The sequence below is a fragment of the Diceros bicornis genome, chromosome 14, assembly GCF_020826845.1.
Source record: "Diceros bicornis minor isolate mBicDic1 chromosome 14, mDicBic1.mat.cur, whole genome shotgun sequence".
In the NCBI taxonomy this organism is placed as follows: Eukaryota; Metazoa; Chordata; class Mammalia; order Perissodactyla; family Rhinocerotidae; genus Diceros; species Diceros bicornis.
Window position 1 is genome coordinate 28,835,279 of NC_080753.1, and position 14,235 is coordinate 28,849,513.

General features: G+C 38.1%; 1 protein-coding gene across 2 annotated transcripts in view; it reads left to right on the forward strand.

The window, feature by feature from the left end:
* The window catches only part of SLC26A8 (solute carrier family 26 member 8), a 65,659-nt gene that overhangs the window by 10,781 nt on the left and 40,643 nt on the right, over window positions 1–14,235 (forward strand). The window contains exons 3-5 of one of the 2 annotated variants that reach the window (XM_058553968.1): window positions 4,944–5,060; window positions 6,790–6,971; window positions 14,042–14,206. In XM_058553968.1, the coding sequence (XP_058409951.1) occupies window positions 4,944–5,060; window positions 6,790–6,971; window positions 14,042–14,206 (464 nt within the window). The remainder of the gene's footprint in view (window positions 1–4,943; window positions 5,061–6,789; window positions 6,972–14,041; window positions 14,207–14,235) is intronic. The other variant, XM_058553969.1, reaches the window with a different exon arrangement.

Here is a 14,235-nt window from a genome sequence, read left to right on the forward strand (position 1 = left end):
TCCACTAACATGTTAAAATTAGTGAGTGAAAGTTTGCAAACCATGTAATAGGAATTGCGTAGTTTCAAAGTATCTTCCTCAAGATATTTATTAACTACTCTACTACTCTACAGTAGAGAACCTGGGAGAAACCACCTTAACCAAGTGATCAATGCTACCATCACCAGCAGGAAGACATATGGAGATCACAAATCCTGTGATCTGATGCACTAAGAAGGACACAGCATCATCTCTGTAGTATTCTTGCCAGAAACGTGTAACCTTAGTACAATCATGAGGAAACCTAAGACAACCACCAATTGAGAGACATTTGGCAAAATAACTGATCTATTAACACTCTTGCAAAGTGTCAAAGTCAAGAAAGACAAGCAAAGACTGAGGAACTATTACAGATTGCAGGACTAAGGAGAAATAACTAAATGGAATCTGGGACTCTGGGTAGAATCCTGGAACAGAAGAGGAATTAATGGGAAAACTGATGAGATTCAAATAAAGTCTTTAATTAGTTTCCAATGTTAATTTCCTGATTCTGATAATTATACTATGATTGTGTAAAATGTTAACATTAGGGGAATCTAGGCAAGGGATAAATGGAAACTCTCTGTATTATTTTCGTAAATTTTCTATAAGTTGGAAAGTTTGGAAACTTGGCTTCCCTCTTTTTCTCCACAGTCTAAACTTAACAGAGACTAGACAACTTAATTCTCAGGCTGTTACCAAGTAATTCTCTTACTTGCCCTGTAAGTTATTTGAAATCCTACATTTCTAAAGACTTTCTCTTCATGCTACATGTTGTTTACCAAAAGTAAATAGGGTCTATTCAACGTTATACTGGAATTCATAGGAAGTGTATTAAAGCAAGAAAAAGAAATATAAGGTATAAGGATTGTAAAGGAAGCGATAAAACTTCATTATTCATAGATGATGATTTTTTATGTAGAGAATTCAAAAGAATCTGTAAGTAAATTAATAGAATTAATAATATTTTATCAAGGTTGCTGCATACAAATCAGTATATAAAAATCAATTATATTCCTATATACCTGCATGAAACAGAAAGTGAAAATTTTTAAAAAGATACCATTTACCAAAGTATAATAAATATGAAGTTGTAATGAAACTAAGATGTGCAAGACCCCTATAGAGAAATTACACAACTTCACTGAGTACTATTAACAAGAACCTAAATTAATTGCAAGGTAGCATATTCGTGGGTTGGAGGAGTCAATATTTAAAGATCTCAGTTCCCTCAAAATAGATTTATAGATTCATTACAATCTCAATGTAAATCCCAACAGGATTTCTTGATGGAACATTATAGGCAGATTCTAAAATGTGTATGTAAGTGCAAAAAGCCAAGAATAGCTCAATTCTTTTGAAGAAGAACAACATGGGAGGACTTGCTCCTCCAGCTATCAAGACTTTTAATATAAAGTTAGAATGTTTAAGATAATGTCCATCAAAAGTAGAAAGAATAAATAAACATTCATATATGCATATACTGGAGTACGTAGACAGAAAACGAGCGATCTCAAGCAACTCACTGCAACATGGAAGATACATATTATCATAATAATATACATATTATTATCATAATAGTATACATATTATTGAGCAAAAGAAGCAGAAATGAGGGGGCTGGCCCCGTGGCGTAGCAGTTAAGTGCACGTGCTCCACTGCTGGCCGCCCTGGTTCGGATCCTGGGTGCGCATCCATGCACCGTTTGTCAGGCCGTGCTGTGGTGGCATCCCATATAAAGTGGAGGAAGATAGGCACAGATGTTAGCCCAGGGCCAGTCTTCCTCAGCAAAAGGAGGAGGATTGGCATGGATGTTAGCTCAGGGCTGATCTTCCTCAAAAAAGGAAGCAGAAATGAAAATTATATACAGTAAAATTCCATTAATATAAAGTTCAAAATTGGGCTGAACTAAACTACATTGTTTAGGGATAGGTACACTAGTGCTAAAACTATAAAGAAAAGCAAAGAAATTATTATCACGAAAGTCAAAAGAATGAATACCTCTGTGGGGAAAGATGGAGTTGTGATCAAAGACCTGGGTGGTGGTAACATGGGTGTTTGTTTCCTAAATGTTTATTAAGCTCAACATCTATTTTAATGTACTTTCTATGTGTGTGTTATATTTCACAATAAAAATGAGGATTACTAAATTAATTATCGAAACTATTACTAAACTAATTTCTAAAAAGGGTAATTAAATCAGTGTGGTGTTGCAGAGATAGACAATTAAGCCAATGAAACAGAAGAGTCACACATGTTATAAGTTGCATGATTGATATCAGATGTGTCACTATAGACACACTTTTCTATAAATGATGTGAAACAATTGGATACTTATATGAAAAAACAATTTTTAGACCTCTACATCACACCATACACAAAAATCTATTCCTGGTAGATTATAGACCTAAATGTGAAAGGTAAAACAATAAAGATATTTTGGAATAATATATCTTCATGATCTTGAGGTAGAAAATGATAAAGCACTAGCCTAAAAGGAAAAGACTGATAAATTGAATTAAGTAAAAGTTAAGAACTTCTGTTCATTCAAAGACGCCATAAAGATTGAAAAGCAAACCACAGAATGGGAGAGAGATTTGTAACACATATACGCAATAAAGGACTAAATCTATAATATATATACTCCTACAAATCTGTAAGGAAACAGCGCAATGAGATTAATCAACATTATTGGTAATCAATGAAGTGAAAATTGAAATTAAAATGAGTTACACACTAACTCATACACACTGAAATTAAAACTCTGACAGTATCATGTGCAAACACAGATGTGGATAATGGGAACTGTCATAGAGTGCTGGTGGGAGTATAAATTGTATAACCATTCGGAAAACAGTTCCACATTTTCTGGTAAATGCCCCAGCAGTTATGCTTCAGAAACTTATATAATCTGGAGGAACTCATACATCTATGCACCAGGAACCATGTACAGGAATATTCATAGCAGTATTGCTCACAATAGCCACAAACTGGAAACAAGGACAAGAGACCATGCAAGTCTGGAGACAAAGAGAATGGAGAAATAGCTGCCTTGATCCTGATGGCTTTTTAGTTCTGGTTCCAGTCTCTGATGAGGCCCAACTGCCTTTTGTACTCTTTTGATAAATTTCCTATTTTGCTTATGCTAATTTGAGCGGGGTTAGTTTCTTGCAATCAATAGAACCTTGCTTAGGAAAAAAATGTGAAAGGGGAACCTATAAATTACAAAAGACTTGAGACATATCAACCAATGTGAGGACCTTATTTGAGTCCTGATGTAAACACAAAGATTGAAAAAGAAAGTACACATATAATAGCAAATCATTTTTTTAAAGATCACCCCAAAACCCACCATACCTCTGGTTCAAGTTCTCATGATGTTGCAGTCAAGCTGTCAGTGATGTCAAGGCTCTGTGAGGCTGGAGGATCAGCTTCCAGTCTCACTCATGTGTGTGCTGGCAGGCCTGGGTTTCTCACCACATGGTCCTCTCCATGGATTGCTTGGGCGTCCTCGCAACTCAGCAGCTAGTAGAACCAACTACATGTGTGGGGCCCAGTGCAAATGAAAATGCAGAACCCCTAGATCAAAATTTATTCAGAATTTCAAGATGGTCAGAGTAGAGCATTAAGCCAAGTGTGGAAACTTCTAAGCCCAGGGCTCTGTGTGATTGCATAGGTCACACACCTTTCAAGCCAACTCCGGCAGCTGGTGACCTAAATAAAAGAGATAGAGAGCCAGACAGCAACCAAGACAGAAGCCACAGTCTTCTTGCAACCTAATCTCAAAAGTGACATCCTATCATTTTTGTTGTAGTCTATTTACTAGAATCAAGTTACTAGGTCCATCCCAGACTTAAGGGGTGGGGATCACACAAGGGCGTGAATACCAATTAGCCATAGCAGATCATCTTAGAGGCCCCCTGCCACAACAACCATTTGTGAGATAAGCAGGGAAATTTGAACATTGTCTGGATATTTTGATAATTTTAAGAATTTTCTTAGGTATAATGATGGTATTGTAGTTAAATTAAAAGAAGTTCTTCTTTTAAAGATATATACTGAAATATCTACAGATGAAATGATTTAATGTCTTGGCTTTGCTTCAAAATAACATGGAGTGGGAGAGGAATGAGGGCATAGATGTAACAAGATTGCAGGTAATGGGTTACATGGGAATTCATTATACTCTATTTTTGTATATGTTTGAACTTTTCCGTAAAAAAAGATCTTTGCTTGTCTAAGACAATAAATCAGCTCACTGGACTCATAACTGAGTTCAGATGAGCACACTGGTATGAAGTAAGTTGGAGAGAGGCCCTCAGGGCAGGAGCTGTGGGCTTGAGACATCAGAGGATGACACCATGCATATTATTCCATTTGCTTCAAAATTTCCAAATTCTCATGGTGCTGCTTAGAAAAGAAAGTATGTATTGAAGAAGGAGCTGAAGGAGGAGACTGGAGTGATCGGCATATGGAAGAGAGACAACACGTATCAACTCGGAGGCAAGTCAGTGAAGTGTGATTCTTGCCTTGCTCTCCAGCCCTATCTCCAGTCCTAGAGGATTCCCAGAGCCTTCTTGTACTAGACTGGGGGTGGGAGTAGGGCTGCTTCTGAGCAGGTCTTATTGCTGTGTTATTTGCTTTCCATGGTTAGCATGAAGACCTCGCAGTGAAATGTGTTTAAGCCTGTGATTTAGAACTGAGGTGGAAAAGCATGTGGTAAGACAGGAAGAGGAGCTAGGAATCAAAGGAGATCATCAAGGTACTATTTAAGGGCTGTATGCCAAGGGATGCTACATATTACCACATTCAGTCAGCTGTATACATGCATCAATTTCATTTTAAATATTCTTTACAGTGTTTTATTTAAGGTGACTTTTAAAAGCCAGGCTACCTTTTCTTACTTAAATTATCTTGCTTTTCAGGCCTGATGTTCAGTTTGCTGGCAAGGCAACTGGTTCCTCCTCTCAACGTCTCTTACGCAGCTTTCTGTGCTTCGGTAATTTACGTGATTTTGGGATCGTGTCATCAAATGTCCATTGGTGAGTTCAGTACTGGAGCCACAGGAGGTGGATGGGGTCTTCACCGCAATCATTTACTTACTGCTAAGGAACCCAAGTTAAAACGGGGTTTAAAGTAGAAAGAATGGAGGCAGAAGACAGAAATTCCATGCACAGGTTTAGTGTTCAGATTTTAGAAATTGAACACCTCTAGTGTGTCGTTATTAATGTCACCACCACGCAAACAGGCCAGCAAGATGTGTCCCAAAGGAATTAAAGGACAGAGGTACTTTCCTTGGTGAAATTACCACACATTGGCATCTGACTGCCCTCAACTCGTACGATCCAGAAACGATTTTGCCAGTACTCCTAGAGTGGATCCATCTTTCAGCTGGACACATAATAACCAAACCCCATGGGCCTGATTTATAATAATGTTAGCTTATTAATTTACAATAAGAAAATGCAGTCATAGTAATCAAAGTACTCAAATCCAAAAGAAAAGTACTTTCTTTCCCTGAGTCAAAAGTCCATCTACTAATTTATAATTAGAAATGACTGTTAAAGGGACCAAACTAGTTAAAGGTCATATAATCAGCATATTTACTTCACCTGGCTGAACCTGCATAGAAATCAAGCTACAAAATGCCCCGACAGTCTTCGAAGGGAATTGCCAACATTCACTCAGCGAAGTGCCGTTTCACAGGCTTCCCCACTGAACAACTGACCAAGCAACCAGTATTGACCATTCTGACTGACACACTCTTTCGCCAGATATGTTTGTGCGTTCAGTCCAGTTACCATCCCGTTCTTCTAGATGTGGAGTGCTACTCTGCCTTTTTTAAGGACAATATCACATATCTTTACTAAAATCCATTATGGGTTGATTTTACATTTGAACACTGAGAGAACAATTTTATTACCATATTTCCAAGTTCCTGGGGCACATCACAATCATTTCGAAATACTGATAATAGGGCTATCAGAGCTTTGTTTCTGTTAGGTAATTTAAAGGTAACATTTGCCTTTGCTCCCATATGTGAGTATGTCAATATGAGGACTAAATGAAATTATGTCTGAAACAAGTATAGCTCAGTGTCAGTTTGCACTTAGTAAATCCTTCATAAGTGTTAGGTATTATTTTTATTCTTTTTTTTGTGGTGAGGAACATTGGCCCTGAGGTAACATCTGTTGCCAATCTTCTTTTTGCTGAGGAAGATTGGCCCTGAGCTAACATCTGTGCCCATCTTCCTCTATTTTCTATGTGGGATGCCGCCACAGCATGGCTTGATGAGCATCTCCTAGGTCTGTGCCTGGGATCCAAACCTGTGAACCCCAGGCCACCGAAGCAGAGTGCACAAACTTAACCACTAAGCCACCGGGCCAGACCCATTCTTACTGTTATTGATTACCTTTGTTTTCTGATCTTTTCACCATCACCTCACTTCTCACCACCTCTAAAAGCAGGCAGACTGGCTGAGCCTGATATACATTTCCAGTCAATTTCCCTTTGAATCCCACTCCATATGCCCATAATGCAAAGGGGTTAATACCTGGACCACCAAGATCTAAATTCTGCCAGCTGGTCACAGTACATGGAGCCAGAGTTCTTTTCCCCTCTGTCTCTTACTTCTCAATGGCCGCTTTCAAATAAGAAAAGTTCTTCAGATCAAGGACACGACAACATCAGACCATGCCTTGCTTTTGTCAATATCTGTCAGTTTACCTGGCCTTGAAACCTCACCTTCTGCCTCAACATCTTCTTTCACAGGCGCCTTCTTCCTTGTGAGTGCTCTGATGATCAATGTTCTGAAGTTGCACCCATTCAACAGTGGCCACCTGGTACTGGGAACTTTCCTCAAGGATGACTTTTCTAAGCCCGCCTTCTTTGTGGCCTATAACAGATCCTTGAGTGTGGTGGCATCTACAACTTTTCTGACTGGGATTATTCAGGTAGGATCTGAGTCTCTGAACCCCTGAAGAAGAAATAAATAAACAGGCTACAAATGGACCCCTTCCTTTAATTGCTCCTGTTATCCATTGTGATATATCTGGAACTTCAGTGATTTATTTTTGGAAAACTTGCGGGATGTGTGGATAGGCTGTCTCCTCAGTGACAAAACTTCTCCCTCCTCAGAAATCATCCACCATTGATTTAGGGTGAGGTACTGAATGAACATTCTCATCAATCCCTTCTCCTCTAAGACTAAAGAAGGGTCCTAGGGACTAGGGTCTAGAATTCTACTCATGATTTCATGTTTTTAAACATTTTTTCAACAAGAATAGTACTCACATACTATATTTAGGTTTAGTAAGCATTAGAGTCAGATCTGGAATCCTTTTTCTCCAATGACAGAACCACAGCTAAAGGACAATAATATCAATGACTTATTAAAATATAAAATCTTATTTTTGGTTGTGTCTCTAATTTCCTCTGAGAGTCTACCATCTAAAGCTTCACCCACTGAACAAAAGTCACATATTACAGCTTTATTTCTCTTTCTTCTCAACTGATCCACTCTCTAGCTAATCTTAACTGATCTCCCCTGGGACCATCTTTCATTAGGTAAGTATTTATTGGGATCCCACAAACGCAGGATATCACAGCCTGCCCTAGCCCTGACACTTACCAGCTGTATGAACTTACTTAAATTATCTTACCTTTGTGGGCCTCAGTTTCCTCATGTGTAAAATGTAAATAATAATATTTGTTTTGCAGGGTTCTTGTGAGGATTAAGTGAGAAAATGCATATAAAGCGCTCAGCCCAGAGCATGTCACATAGTAAGCATCAATAATTTATAATTACTGGGTACAGAGAAATGAATTTGGTACTTTAACAGAGGCCAGAAATAAAAAAGAAGATATAATTCCTGTGGTTAAAAATTCAACCTTGTAGAAGAAGATAAAATAACAGGCAATACACCAGCAATCTATTAATTATCTAAGTGGTCTTGGGCATGTTCTCTCCCCTCCTTTGAGCCTCAGTTTTTTCATCTAATAAAGGAAGAGACATTCCATTTCCAGAAAGATGGAAAGATGTACTTTTCCCTGTTCCTCCTGCTGAGTACAACTAAAAACCTTGGAACATTATGTATAAAACAAACGTAAGAAGACTCCGAAAGGTGGAAAGAAGGCGGCAAACTGGCTCGGAACCGCGGGACTCAAGGAACAACACAGTGGTGAGTTCCCTGGGTTTTCTTTTTGCCTCATATATCTCAAACTTGGTGCTGAAGAAGCCAGAAACCCAAAATGCCAACAGGTTCAGGTTAAAAAAAGCCCCAACAAGTCTGCTCTTTATAGCCACGGGACCAGGAAAGGCCAGCAAGACTGAAAACTTTTACACAATAACTGCTCTACTCCTGACAAGACCAAGAAAAAAAAAACTGTGGTGTCACCACACCTCATGCCAGCAAAGGCCAAGTGGGGAGCCTAGACGTTCACCCTTTCCCACTGTAATGAGGTGCTCACTCACCTCCAACTGGGGTGTTGTCAGAGAAGGCTAAGTGGGGAGTCAAGACTTTCATCCCCACCGGGCAGTAATGAGACACCCTTCCTACTGCTTGCTGGGGGGGTATCAGAGAAGGCCTAGTGAAGAGTCAGGTCTTTCACCACCACACAGCAGTAATGAGGACAACCCCCCTCTGCTGCAGGGTCAATGGAGGCCATGTGGGGAGAAGTAAAGGCATTCCTGTCTCCCCCAGCCATGATGGTATTGTGGAGGCCTAGTGAGGAGCCAGAACTCCCACCCCTGCCCAGCAATAAGGAAGAGTCCCTACTGCCTCAGGTGTCAGTGGAGGCTGAGAGCAGAACCTGCACTTCTACCTCTACCAGGCAGCGACAAGGTGGCACCCTCCCCTTCCCCCGCCAGTGCTTTGTCAAAATAAGCTGGCTAAAACAGAGGTTTAAATAAGATCCAGAGTCTCCTAGCATAGTACCCAAAATGTCTAAGATTAAACTGAAAATCTCTTGTCATACCAAGAGCCAGGGAAATCTCCACTGGAATGAAAAAAGGCAATAAAAAGATGCCAATGCTGAGAGGACAGAGATGTTAGAATTATCTGGCAAAGATTTTAAAGCAGCCATTCTAAAAATGCTTCAGCAAGCAACTATGAACATGCTTGAAACAAGTGAAAAGATAGAAGGTTTCGGCAAACAGATAGAAAGTCTCAGCAAATAAATAGAAAATATAAAGAAGAACTAAGTGGAAATTTTAGAACTGAAAAATACAATAACCAAAAATATAAATTCAAAAGATGGTCCCAACAGCAGACTGGAAGAGACAGAGGAAAGAATCAATGAACTTGAAGAATGAACAATATAAATTACCCAATTTGAACAACATAGAGAAAATAGACTGAAAAAAATTAACAGAGCCTCAAGGACAAGTGAGACTATAACAAAAGATCTAACATTTGTGTCATAAAAATCTCAGAAAGAGAGGAGAAAAAAGATGGGGCTGAATTACTTGAAGAAATAATAGCTGGAAAATCCCCAAATTTGGCAAAAGATATAATCTTACAGATTCAAGAAGCTTAGAAAATCCCATGGGGGCCGGCCCTGTGGCATAGTGGTTAGGTTCAGCACATTCCACTTTGGCGGCCTGTGTTCACAGGTTTGGATCCCTGGCGGGGACCTACACCACTCATCAGCCATGCTGTGGCAGTGACCCACATATAAAGTAGAGGAAGATTGGCACAGATGTTAGCCCAGGGCTAATCCTCCTCAAGCAAAAAAAAAGAAGGAGAAGGAGAAGGAGAAGGATATCCCAAATAGAATAAATCCATAGAAATCCACACGAAGACAAACCATAGTCAAACTTCTGAAAACTAAGGACAATGGAAAAAAAATCTTAAAAGCAGTGAAAGAAACACTTTACCTACAAGGGGAAAACAGTTTAAATGACAGCAGATTTCTTATCAGAAACCATGGTGGCCAGAAGGAAGTTGCACAATATTTTTTGTTTTCTGAAGAAAATTACTGTCTATCCAAAATCATATACCCAGTAAAATTTCCTTTAATAATGAAGGGGAAATCAAGACATTTTCAGATGAAGGAAAACTAAGAGAACTTGTCACTAGCAGACCTACCCTGAAAGAATGGCTAAAGGAAGTTCTCTAAACAGAAAACAAATGATGAAAGAAGGAATCTTGGGACATCAGCAAGGAAGAAAGAACAATGGAAAGAGTAAAAATATAGATAAATATGATAGATTTTCCTTGTCTTCTGGGTTTTCTAAATTATGTTTGATGGTTGAAGCAAAATTATAACACTGTCTGATGTGGTTCAAAATGTATATAGAAGAAATATTTAAAAGAATTATTTTATAAACAAACATAAAAGGAGGTATGATTTCTACACTTTGCTTGAACTGGTAAAATGTTGACATCAGTAGACTGTGATAAGTTATATATATATAGTGTAATACCTATGGCAACCACTAAAAAAGCTGTACAAAGAGATATACTCAAAAAGCACTACAGATAAATCAAAATGGAATGCTAAAAAAATGTTCAAGTAACTCACAGAAGTCAGGAAAAAGAAAAAGAGAAGTGAAAAACAGAGAGAACAAACAGAAAAATGGCAGACTTAAGCACTAACGTATTGATATTTACATTAAAGATAGATGGTGACATATTTAAAACTATGCTGTCTAAAAGAAACATCAAATATAATGATATAGATATGTTGAAAGTAAGAGAATGGAAAGATATATCATGCAAATATTAATCAAAGGAAAGCAGGATTGACTATATTAATATCAGATAGAGTAGACTTCAGAGCCAAGAAAATTACCGGAGGTAGCGAAGGCATTATATAATGATAAAAGGATCAATCTACCAAGAAGACATAACAATCCTAAGTATATATGCACCAAACAACAGAGCTACAAAATATGTGAAGCAAAAACTGATAGAACTGAAAAGAGAAATAGACAAATCCACAATTACGGTTAAAGACTTCAACACCCCTCTCTCAACAATTGATAAGAACAACTAGACAGAAAATCAGCAAAGATATAATAAAACTCAACAACACCATCAACCAACAGGATTTAAGAGAGATTTACAGAACACTCCATCCAATAACCACAGAATATACATTCTTTTCAACAACCTATGGAACATATACCAAGATAGACCATATCCTGAGCCATAAAACAAACTTAAATTTAAATTTAAAGAATTGAAATCCAATAGTGTGTTCTCTGACTGCAATGGAATCAAACTAGAACTCACCAACAGAAAGTTAACAGGAAAATCTCCATAGATTTGGATACTAAACAACATATTTCTAAATAATCCATAGGTCAAAGAGAAAGTCTCAAGGGAAATTTTAAAAAGTACATTGAAGTAAATGAAAATAAAACATACCAAAATTTGTGAGACACAGCTAACACAGTGCTGGGAGGGAAATTTATAGCATTAAAATACATACAGTAAAAGAAAGAAAAAGTCTCAAATTTATAATCTAAGCTCCCACCTCAAGAATCTAGACACACAAGAGCAAATTAAACCCAAAACAAGCAGAAGGAAGGAAATAATGAATGAAATTGAAAATAGGAAAGTTTACATACTGATGATTCTGTTTATATAAAATTCTTCAAGTGACAAAATTATAGAAATGGAGAACGGATTAGTTGTTGCCACGGGTTAAGGATAGGGATGGAGGTAGGAAGATGGAGGTTGGGGGTAGGGATGGGAGGTGACAGGCAAGTGGGGGTGGCTATAAAAGGACAACAGGAGGGATCCCTATAATGATGGAATTATTTTGTATCTTGGCTGTATTGATGTCAATATCCTAATTGTGGTATTGTGAACTATAATTTTGCAAGATGTTACCACTGGGGGAGACTGGGTAAAGACTACACCAGATCTCTCTGTATTGTTTCTTACAACTACAATCTACATCTATCTAAAATAAAAGTTTAAATTTAAAAAAAGAAGTCAGAACTAGATAATAATACCTAACTTTTATTGCTATGTGCTAGTCACTGTTCAAAGCACTTTACATGTATTATCTCATTTGATCCTCACAACAACCCCCTGTAGGAGGGTAGGTACTACTATGGTCCTTATTTTAAGGAAACAAAGGTATAGAGAGGTTAAGTGAATTGCCCAAGGTCACATAGCAGGTAAGATCCCAAATTGGGGTTCAGGCTCTGAGTTACCTACCTCCAGAATTGGTGCTCCAGATAATCTTAAAGTGCAAACTAATATTAATAAAAGTGAAGAGTTTGGTATCAAAAGAATATGAAGTAAAGGAATAATTTTTAGTTCAGTTGGAATTGTCTGGGAAGGAAACACCCATTTATTGAGGCTTTCTTTCGTTCATTGAACATTTAGTACTTGTGCTCTATAAGAATGGTGGATAAGTTTCACATCACAGGTCAACTCAGACTGATTGACAATGGCTGTCTAGAAAATTATGTTAACACAGATTCTGATGCCACAACACAGCTGGACAAGAAAGAGTTCTATGGTTAATTATAGATATTTACCATTCACAAGGTGGCAGGAAGGGAGGGCATGAAGAATGAGTGGTATATATTTGCATCTGTCACTATTTTTAGATTTGAGCTGAGTGTTTTACGTGTATAGTTATGTAATATAATCCATACAAAACACTGCGTGTTGAGTATTATTCACATTTTATAGATGAGGAAACTGAGGCTTAGCGAGTTTAGTTAACTTGTCCAAACACATACAGCCAGTGAGTGGCAGAGCCAGGATTGAAGCCAAGTTCTCCATCCCAAGGAATCATGCTCTTTTCACCACACCTCCTGAAAAAGAGGAGTTCTATTGAGCTCTTGAAAGAGATGATGGACACGCATGGGCATAGATGGCAAAAAAGAGGGGTTCATGCATAAGCACAGATGTAGAAATCAGCCGATCGCACAAAAGACAGGAAGCAGATTGACCTGACTAGAGGAGCATATTGGGCAGTAATTACAGGATATTAAGGGAGACACAGTGCCTAGCTGACTGAAAGCTTTGAAACAAAAAGCTAAATGATTTTTCTTCCAAGTTCGTTTGTTTTCTGAGAGCTTCTGGTGCAGTGGAAGACGAAGTGGTGACAATAGAAGGCTTCAAGATTTTGTTTTTCTTTCCCCATCTTCTTCATTGAGCTGTGCCAGTTTTCTTAACCTACCCTCTTTAAGGGGATTGGGACTCATCCTCTATCCATCAATTTTCTAATTGTATTTTTTATTATAAAAGTTGGACGTGTATATTGCAAAAATCTCAAATAATAAAAAAATGTATAAATTGTAAAGTATTGCCCCCAACCTTTAATCCCATTCCCCAAAGATGACTTCTTTTTATAGTTTGGTGTCTATCCTTTTAGATCCTTTGTATATTTAGAAATATACATATATATAATTTATTTTGGTACATATATTACATAACATTTAAAATATATATTTATATATTATATCTGCATATGTACATGTAAAATACTGTTTTACCTATATATAATATATATATAATCCTGAAGACATAAATTCAGTTTAATCATTCTTAATAAAGATAAGAGTCAAAGGCCCAAGTTCAAAGAAGTCCAAGCTCAAAGAAGTTTGAGCTGGAACCCAGGTGTTTTTAATTGTTATTTGCTTTGTGAAAAGCTGCATTCCTCACAGGGCTGTCAATATCTCCTCAAAACGGTTATCAAAGCTTCTGATGAAAGGACCTTTAAAAAGGCAAAGGCTCCTTCTGATCACTTTGTCACTGTTAATCCCACGTCAACAAGGTCAGTAGATTCTAGGGCAAGAATTTAAGCTTAAGTGCTCATGAAGAAAGAAAGAAGTGTGGTCTAGTGCCTGTAGGGAGCCTCTGAATCAACAACAAAGACCTACCTTATCTCATTAATTTCAGTTGATTAGGGAAAGGAGACACAACAGTTATCAAGGGGACCTAACCCAACTTTTTTGTTGGCAACCCCCTGGAGAGTGCCTAGTTGGTGCCATTGCTGGTTTGATGACATTCTGCCTCACTCTGGTTTTCTTTTCCATCTGAATCCCCTGCAGCTATCAATGGGCGTGTTAGGTTTTGGCTTCATTGCCACTTACCTTCCAGAGGCCGCAATCAGTGCTTACCTGGCTGCCACGGCGCTACACATTATACTCTCTCAGCTGACTTGCATCTTCGGGATTATGATTAGTTTCCACGCTGGTCCCATCTCCTTCTTCTATGTGAGTAATTTCTACCCTCACCTAGAGTT